Source organism: Nansenia antarctica (assembly GCF_963989245.1).
Source record: "Nansenia antarctica genome assembly, chromosome: 9".
Taxonomy (NCBI): Eukaryota; Metazoa; Chordata; class Actinopteri; order Argentiniformes; family Microstomatidae; genus Nansenia; species Nansenia antarctica.
The window spans coordinates 866257-876492 of NC_137679.1; the positions used below are offsets into that span (position 1 = coordinate 866257).

At 46.3% G+C, this 10236-nt stretch overlaps 1 protein-coding gene across 1 annotated transcript in view; it reads right to left on the minus strand.

Moving 5' to 3' along the window:
- Positions 1-297: 297 nt before the first annotated feature.
- The window catches only part of LOC308165133 (proton myo-inositol cotransporter-like), a gene marked incomplete at its 3' end in the record, with an annotated part of 17071 nt that continues 7132 nt past the window's right edge, over positions 298-10236 (minus strand). The window contains exons 6-12 of the mRNA XM_080539241.1: positions 8716-8824; positions 8411-8574; positions 7160-7280; positions 6277-6402; positions 5735-5853; positions 1656-1808; positions 298-521 (exon numbers count right to left, since the gene is read on the minus strand). Of these exons, the coding sequence (XP_080395367.1) occupies positions 298-521; positions 1656-1808; positions 5735-5853; positions 6277-6402; positions 7160-7280; positions 8411-8574; positions 8716-8824 (1016 nt within the window). The remainder of the gene's footprint in view (positions 522-1655; positions 1809-5734; positions 5854-6276; positions 6403-7159; positions 7281-8410; positions 8575-8715; positions 8825-10236) is intronic.

Sequence of the window (10236 nt, forward strand, 5' to 3'; positions counted from 1 at the left end):
GAGGAAGAGACAGAAGAAGAAGACATTTCCCAGTAAACAAAGAGTCCAAAAGACGTCCTCAGGGAAGCCGGCATGTGGGTTCAGATGACGTCTTTCTAGGACGTCCAGATGACGTCTTTAGGACGTCTCATGGACTACTTCTGTCTTTTATCCCGTACTTCTGTAAGTCCATAAGACGTCCTAAAGACGTCATCCGGACGTCCTAGAAAGACGTCGTCTGATTCCGAACCCACATTCCGGCTTCCCCGAGGACGTCTTTTGGCCTCTTTGTTTCCTGGGTTCCCTCCTTCCCGGCGTCTAGTCCTCCGCATCTGAGGCGTGGTGGTGGTCAGAGAGGGGGGGGTCGTCGTCGCCCTTTACCCGGGTGTACGTGACGCGGTCCGAGGCCCCGCCGCAGGAGCAGAGGCGGGCGGAGAACAGGGCGTCCACCTCCTCCAGCCTGACGCCCCGCGTCTCCGGCAGACAGCCCAGCAGGAACACCAGGCCCAGCCAGGCCAGACCTGAGTAGAGGAAGAACGCACCTGGGGGAAAGATGAAGATCCATGATTCAGTTAATCCAGCGGTTCCCAAACTTTTTCAATCAGGCCCCCCTTGGGTAATTGGAAATATTTTCGAGCCCCCCCTAACCCGGTCCCCACCTAGATTGATATAATTTATTGTATAAAGTTGTACAAACATTACATTTTCTCTTCTAATAATAACAAGACATATATCCAACTATAGCTTTATATTTTATTATGGGTTGAAAAGGAACATAAGTGCTTGGCAAATGATCCTGTGCCACTGAAATATTCAACATATCAACATTAACTAATTTCTACTGCATCACTATTCTTACTCTACACATTCCTATCACAATTACGATCAATAACTTGTGTGTGCTTGCTTTGCCTTGCAAATCTTCTCAAAGCGGGGTTGTTGTTTTGAGACTGCCACTCTCAGTTCATTCTCAATGTTCAACTTCGACCTGTATTTGCTTTTGATAGCAACAACAGCAGAAAAGCCTATCTCACACAGGTACGATGTTGCAAAAGGCAGCAGTATTCCCACAGTTTTTTTTTTTTTATTATTATTATTATTTTTCTGCGCCCCCCCTGCAGTACCCCCGCGCCCCACTAGGGGGGCGCGCCCCACAGTTTGGGAAACGCTGAGTTAATCTGTCTGTCTGTCTGTCTGTCTGTCTATCTATCTATCTATCTGTCCGTCCGTCCGTCCGTCCGTCCGTCCGTCCGTCCGTCCGTCCATCCATCCATCCATCCATCCATCCATACTCCTCCAAAAAAGTTTGGAAACGTTATTTCGGTCAATTATTCCTCCCCTTTAATAATACCAATTGGTATTGTATTTTATATTGAAGAATATTGCAGGGGATTTTGGCACATCTTTTTGGGCCGCTACCCACACGTTTAGCTGTGTTGTCATTCGACGAATGCATGATCCTTACAAGTTGTACCTCGTTGTAAAGGTGACTAATCAGGCTTGAAAACTAACTGAACCACTGAACCACACAAGACATGACAAGCAAAATAACAAAACAAACCCCCCAAAAATCTAAATTAGAACAAAACATAAAGAGCATACAGATGGATCTTTCACTGATTAGCAATAGAAGAATATTAATGATGACAGTGATAGTGGTGGGGGGTGTGTGGTACCGTAGTAGGTGAGGTACTGGGCCAGGTGGAGGAAGGTGAGGGACACCAGGATGTTGCAGGTCCAGTTGACCCCGGCTGAACAGGCGTTACCGGTGCTCCTGGCCCAGAGAGGGTAGATCTCAGAGTTCACCGTCCACGGCATGGGCCCCATGCCTGCAGTAACAAAGGGTCATGATTGATATGTTTATTTAAAATATGTGCAAAACAAGATAAAACAACAATAATTAATGTAACAAAAAAACAACTAACAGAATTAAAAAGCATAAAACAAACAAAAAAATGCACTTTTAACTTTTTCATCCTTTTTTTACGATTTTTCATCGTTTTTTTTACGATCCCCGTTAGCTGCAGCCTAGCCTAGCCTTCACAAAAAAATACGTTATTAGTTTACATGTTAAACTATACTGAACAGAAGGGGGCACCCTGCCCACCAACGCGCGGGCTGTCCGGTAACCCAAGCTGTCAACGCCACGGAACATCGGACCAAGGTAAGCCATTCCCTGCTAACACCTACCTGGGTGCTGTCATCTAACCCTGAGCTAGCCTACACACCTGCTAACACCTACCTGAGCTAGCCTACACACCTGCTAACACCTACCTGAGCTAACCTACACACCTGCTAACACCTACCTGAGCTAACCTACACACCTGCTAACACCTACCTGAGCTAACCTACACACCTGCTAACACCTACCTGAGCTAACCTACACACCTGCTAACACCTACCTGAGCTAACCTACACACCTGCTAACACCTACCTGAGCTAACCTACACACCTGCTAACACCTACCTGAGCTAACCTACACACCTGCTAACACCTACCTGAGCTAGCCTACACACCTGCTAACACCTACCTGAGCTAACCTACACACCTGCTAACACCTACCTGAGCTAACCTACACACCTGCTAACACCTACCTGAGCTAACCTACACACCTGCTAACACCTACCTGAGCTAACCTACACACCTGCTAACACCTACCTGAGCTAGCCTACACACCTGCTAACACCTACCTGAGCTAACCTACACACCTGCTAACACCTACCTGAGCTAGCCTACACACCTGCTAACACCTACCTGAGCTAGCCTACACACCTGCTAACACCTACCTGAGCTAGCCTACACACCTGCTAACACCTACCTGAGCTAGCCTACACACCTGCTAACACCTACCTGAGCTAACCTACACACCTGCTAACACCTACCTGAGCTAGCCTACACACCTGCTAACACCTACCTGAGCTAGCCTACACACCTGCTAACACCTACCTGAGCTAACCTACACACCTGCTAACACCTACCTGAGCTAGCCTACACACCTGCTAACACCTACCTGAGCTAGCCTACACACCTGCTAACACCTACCTGAGCTAACCTACACACCTGCTAACACCTACCTGAGCTAACCTACACACCTGCTAACACCTACCTGAGCTAGCCTACACACCTGCTAACACCTACCTGACCTAGCCTACACACCTGCTAACACCTACCTGAGCTAACCTACACACCTGCTAACACCTACCTGAGCTAACCTACACACCTGCTAACACCTACCTGACCTAGCCTACACACCTGCTAACACCTACCTGAGCTAACCTACACACCTGCTAACACCTACCTGAGCTAGCCTACACACCTGCTAACACCTACCTGAGCTAGCCTACACACCTGCTAACACCTACCTGAGCTAACCTACACACCTGCTAACACCTACCTGAGCTAACCTACACACCTGTGTCCGGCCTCGGCCCTGTGTGTGTACGAGCTCTTTGCTTGTACATGTACATGCTGTTGGGTCGTGACATAATATATACACTGTATATATGAGGTATATATATGAGGCCTCCAAGATCTCCAGGGACCCGACCCACCCTGGGCACGTACACTTTATCAGGCTGCCCTCGAAAAGGAGGTACAGGACCCCGGCCGCTAAGACAAACAGACTGAAGAACTGCTTCTACCACAGGGCCGTCAAGGCCTTGAACACAGCAAAGGCCTAAGTTCTGGGCCCAGGACAGTCCGGACGGATTGTATGGCAGCTAGTGCTGAGGCACAAACATGTACATTTCAAGCCTGCAAACTGTGACACTTTAAATAACGTGAAAAAATACTTTTGTGCAATATGACAACCCTAGTTGACTATCTGTGCAGTATAGTACAGTGGATTGTGTACATAGCCTTTATTTATGTAAACCAGCTCCTTACCTTCTTGTGATTTTATTCTTTTTCTAAAAGTTTTATTTTTTTCCCTTTCCTAACACCAGGGGAGCCACCCCTCCTAAATTTCGTTGTTTGGTACCTGTACTGTAGCAATGACAATAAAGTCCATTCATTCATTCATTCATTCATTCATTCATGCATTCATTCATATATCTATAAGGTGTATATATATGAGTTATATCTATATATAATGTGTATATATATATATATATATATATATATATATATATATATATATATATATATATATATATATATATATATATATATATATATATATATATGAGGTATATCCAGTGGTGTGCCGTCAGGGCCAGCAAGGCCTTCTCTGCTGGCCTAAACATCATCAGAATATACATTTTATTTTAATATATTTTTTCCACAAATATGTATTAATGATTCCCCATAGTCTATTCTCTTCATTTCATAGCTTTCCTCTTGGTTGCGCTGCTTCCAGTCTCCGATTGAGATTTGGAGGGCTGGCCTTTATGTTAGAGCTTTTATCCAATCAAAATGTGTTGCTAGGGGGCTCCAAAGTCTGCCCGCCTGCACGATAAACGGTGCCGCGGATACGACCTGTAACTTAACGTTGGAACGAGAAAACCTGTGGCGTACCTAGTAAACCTACGTAGATGCGAGCAAAAGCAACAACGGCGCCTGCTGTAAGGCTCAATGATGTCAGCACCCAGCACGTCTTTTGATTGGATACGCACTATTGATACGCACTATTGATATTCACTATTGAGATGCGTAACTATGCCGGTAGATGTGAAACTTTTGAAAGTGCGAAGGGAAACGGAGCTCCACAACGAAAGCTTTCGTTGACTGATCGATAATACTGATCGATTGTGTCCTGTTTTTGGGTAAACAATAACTTTCATTTAGGGGACACGATAAAAGCGCCGAGTCCACAAACAGAGGAAACTACGTTGAGCTTCTTTCTTTTCTGGCTGAAAACAACCCAGATTTACATTACCACCTGTCCACAAACAAAGTGTTTACTGGGACGTCAGGCAAAATACAAAACGACCTGATTTTTGCTATTGCTGAAGAGATCAAAATGGAGATTAAAAAGGCACCCTTTGTCGCTATTATGGTGGACGAGACGACAGACGTGGGTAATGTAGCGATCTTAAAGATGTTAGTTTAACACTCTTCATTGTAAATGCGGATTTATTGATTAAAAATGCTTCGGAAATATTAATATAACTCTGTTGTACTTGTCTGACTATGTTAAGGTGATGCAACGCCCGGTTATACTGTGTTTCTGTCTAGTTTCTAGAGCCATGGCGTCATAACGATGGTATTAAGAGGTAGAATAATTCAGGTAGGAATGTGTCGGACATCACTGAAGGCCTAGGTGTGAAATGCACCGCCCGCCACTGGGTATATCTATATATAAGTATTGTGCAACAATACTATGTGCAATATGACAACCCTCGTGTACATAAGGTTCAGATATAGGAAAAGTTAGGATATTTATAGCATAGCATAGAGTACAGCACAGTGTTTTATTGTATAGTATAATAGTAGTATAGTATAGTGGATAGTGTACATAGCCTTTATTTATGTAAACCAGCTCTTTTCCCTTTTTTATTTTACCCTTGGCTCTCTTGTTTTTAGTCTTTTTCCAAGCACCAGGGGAGCCCCCCCTACTAAATTTCGTTGTATGGTACCTGTACTGTATTAATTACAATAAAGACCATTCATTCATTCATTCATACATAAGGTATATATATATATATATATATATATATATATATGAGGTATATCTATATATAAGGTGTATATATATGTATATATGAGGTATATGTATATATATAAGGTGTATATATGTATATACGAGGTGTGTCACCTGGAGCGAAGCAGGCCAGGTAGAGGAGGAGGCCCAGCAGGATGAGCCAGGCGGAGGAGGAGGGGCAGTAGTTGTACGCCCAGAGAGACGCGCCGCTGGCCTGGCTCTGGTTGGAGCACCTGAGGAGGGACACAGACAGGTAACCATGACAACCTCATCCAACCTGAGGAGAGACACAGACAGGTAACCATGACAACCTCATCCAACCTGAGGAGAGACACAGACAGGTAGATGGTAAACAGACTGACTTACATAGCTATGCCTTTATCCAAAGAGCTTTACAACGGCCTCTCATTCACACATTCACACACACATTCACACACACACACACACACACACACACACACACACATTCACACACCAATGGCGGCAAGCTAGTAGCTACCATGCAAGGCGCCGGCCCGCTCACTGGGAGCAATTTGGGGTTCAGTGTCTTCTTGCCCAAGGACACTTCGACATGTGGCCAGCCGGGGCTCGAACCACAGGTACACACCACACACACACACACACACACACACACACACACACACACACACACACACCTCCCCCAGGCAGCCCTCCCAGAAGACACCTGGCTGACAGGTACGCAGGAGGAGTCGTACACGGCGGTCCCGTTGTCACGGTAACAGAACCCACAGCCCGCGTCCAGCATGCAGGGCTCACAGAACCTGGGAGCAGGGGATTGTGGGAAAAAAAACACAAAAACATTCCATGGATTATTACATATCGTTAGCCTCGTAGCATAGTTGCCTAAATCAGCGGTTCCCAACCTTATTGGACCACTTACAAATCTCAACAGTATTCGCGGCCCACACACGCGTGTAAAGAACGTAAAAAACGTTTTGGTGTCTCATCATTACGTGAGTTTAGAATGATAAGGTTCTATCTCCGTTTAGAATGATAAGGTTCTATCTCCGTTTAGAATGATAAGGTTCTATCTCCGTTTAGAATGATAAGGTTCTATCTCCGTTTAGAATGATAAGGTTCTATCTCCGTTTAGAATGATAGGGTTCTATCTCCGTTTAGAATGATAAGGTTCTATCTCCGTTTAGGGTAGTTCAGAGATATTGAGCGTCAAAGTTTTTACATTCCATTATGTTCTGTGAGATGGAACCTTTGTATTTTATGAATTACTAACTCAAAAATGTCAACATTTTAAAAATAACACCACACAGGCATTAATAAACACCTAATGGATCAGATTATGTAAAAAACTAAATTTTGACCAAGAATGGAGATAGAACCTTATAATTCTAACGTCACGATTATTCTCCATAAGTTCCTATCCATCGGTAGCACACCGATGATGCATTTCTGTTTTTTTTTTGTTTTTTTTACAATTTGCAGTACCCTTGCCGCCCACCAGAGGTTGGGAATCGCTGCAGTAGATGCTGTCATAGGTAATCTTTTTCTTGCCAGTCTCACCCGTATTGTGCGCAGGTGGAGTTGACAGAGAGGGGGTCGGCGGGGTGGAGGGTGACGGGAGGAGAGGTCTGGGCCGACAGCAGAAAGCCCACCGCCAAGACCGTCAGACTCACAGCGGTGCCTGGGAGAGAGGAGATATACAGGGTTCCTACAAGTTTCAACAAGTCACATTTAAGACCTTTTTAGACCTTTTTTAGACTTCTTTGAATAGAATTTTGGACCTATTCGCGACAGCATATGATAGCTTTTTGTCGTCTTCCAGGTGATGAAATTAGGGATTTCACTGCCACACAGACCAAAAAGGAAGCGAATCGGCATTTTTTCGGTTCCAGCTTGATTAATTTCCGCGTAAATAGACGTGGTCGGACTGATTTCCTTGCAGGATCTCATTTTTTAGACCTAGCACCTCATTTTTAGACCGAATAACTGACATTTGAGGGTTGTCCTTTTTAGGCCTTATACATTTGTTTGCTGGATTTTAGACTTTAAGGCTTTTTAAGACCAGCGCGGGAACCCTGCATATATGTATATACATAACTGTACATAGCTCATAACTGTATATACCTCTATAACTATACTGACGTTTACAATACTACCTCTGCACATACTGTATATTACATAGTCACCTATCACTACCTCTTGTTCTATTTATATCATGTCCTTATATCACTATTTGTACTTCTGGTTGGATGCTAAACTGCATTTCGTTGTATTGTACTTATTGTACTCTGCCATGACAATAACATCTAATCTAATTTCATTCTTTCTCACATAAAGCTTTCAATAAACACACCTACACACCTACACACCTACACACACACACACACACACACACCTACACACACCTACACACACACACACACACACACACACACACACACACACACACACACACACACCTACACACACACACACACACACACACACACACCTAAACACACACACACCTACACACACACACACACACCTACACACACACACACACACACACACACCTACAAACACACACACACACACACACACACACACACACACCTACACACCTACACACACCTACACACACACATACACACACACCTACACACACACACACACACACCTACACACACACACACACACACCTACGCACACACACACACACACCTACACACACACACACACACACACACACCTACACACACACACACCTACACACACACACACCTACACACACACACACACACACACACCTACACACACACACACACACACCTACGAGGCTGCCCAGCGTTAGCCTCCGGCGACCCAGCCGCTCCACTAGCCACACCCCCACCAGGGTAAACAGGAAGTTGGTGGCGGCCGTGGCAGCAGCCAACCAGATGGCCTGCTTGTCGTCCCGCACCCCCGCCATCTGGATGATGGTGGCGCTGTAGTACCTAGTAAAGAAGAGAAGAAGAGATGTAGTACCTAGTAAAGAAGAGAAGAGTTGCGGAACTACAAAAAGTGTTGCGGTGGTGTTAGGTAGTTCTACAGACCAGTGTTGCGGTGGTGTATGTAGTTGTATGAGTTCTACCTACATGACAGTGTTGATCCCAGACAGCTGCTGGACCATCTGCAGGCCGCAGCCCACCATGAGAGCCCGCCGGGTGGGAGGGTGGGTCAGCATACGCCAGAGCACAGGACCCCCTACATCACAACACAACAAACAAAACAAAACCATTTTTGTATCGATTGTAAGTCGCTTTGGAATAAGGCGTCTGCTAAATGCCAAACATGTAAATGTAAATTACATGTAAATTCAACAGCAATCGTTCAGCTGAAATAATATATATAACTAAGACTCACTAACTAACACAGACTTTGAGCCACTGAACTTCAAATACATTTTGTTTTGTTTTGTAAAAAAAAACTCTCTGCAAGACTGGTAGTTAGGATAATAATAAACTCCAAAATATCTGAAAGCTTTTGATTAAAAATGTCAAAACCAAATAAGCCTCAGAGAAGGCCACACACACACACACACACACACACACACACACACACACACACACACAGAAGGTCTTATCCAGCTGGCAGTGGGGAAAGCAGAACAAAGCGGGAGCATGTGTTCTGCTACGGTACGGTAGTGGAGAAGCGCCATAAGTGTTGTCTATGTGTCACCTCTCTTCTCCTCCTCCTCCATCTCTTCTCCTCCTCCTCCTCCTCCTCCTCACCTCTCTCTTCTCCTCCTCCTCCTCACCTCCTTCTCCTCCCCCTCCTCCTCCTCCTCACCTCTCTTCTCCTCCTCCTCACCTCTCTCCTTCTCCTCCTCCTCCCCCTCCCCCTCCCCCTCCTCCTCCTCACCTCTCTTCTCCTCCTCCTCCTCCTCACCTCTCTTCTCCTCCTCCTCCTCCCCCTCACCTCTCTTCTTCTCCTCCTCCTCCTCCTCCTCCTCCTCCCCCTCCTCCTCCCCACCTCTCTTTCCTCCTCCTCCTCCTCCTCCTCCTCCTCCTCACCTCTCTCCTCCTCCTCCTCCCCCTCACCTCTCTCTCTCCTCCTCCTCACTTCTCTTCTTCTCTTCTCCTCCTGCTCCTCACCTCTCTTCTCCTCCTCACCTCTCTTCTCCTCATCTCTCCTCCCCCTCCTCCTCCTCACCTCTCTTCTCCTCCTTCTCACCTCTCTTCTCCTCCTTCTCCTCCTCACATCTCTCCTCCCCCTCCTCCTCCTCACCTCTCTTCTCCCCCTCCTCACCTCTCTTCTCCTCCTCCTCACCTCTCGCCTCCCCCTCCTCCTCCTCCTCCTCACCTCTCTTCTCCTCCTTCTCCTCCTCACCTCTCTTCTCCTCCTCCTCACCTCTCTTCTCCTCCTCCTCCTCCTCCTCCTCCTCCTTCTCCTCCTCACCTCTCTCCTCCTCCTCACCTCTCTTCTCTCCTCCTCCTCCTCCTCTCCTCCTCCTCCTCACCTCTCTTCTCCTCCTCCTCCCTCTCCTCCTGGATGCTCCTCCTCATGCTCTGGTACTCCCTCCTCGATGCCCCGCCCACTCCTGGTCTGTGTGAGCGCTTCGCCGGGCCTCCTGGGTACGGCCGTGCTGCAGCAGCCAGCGAGGGCTCTCAGGCAGG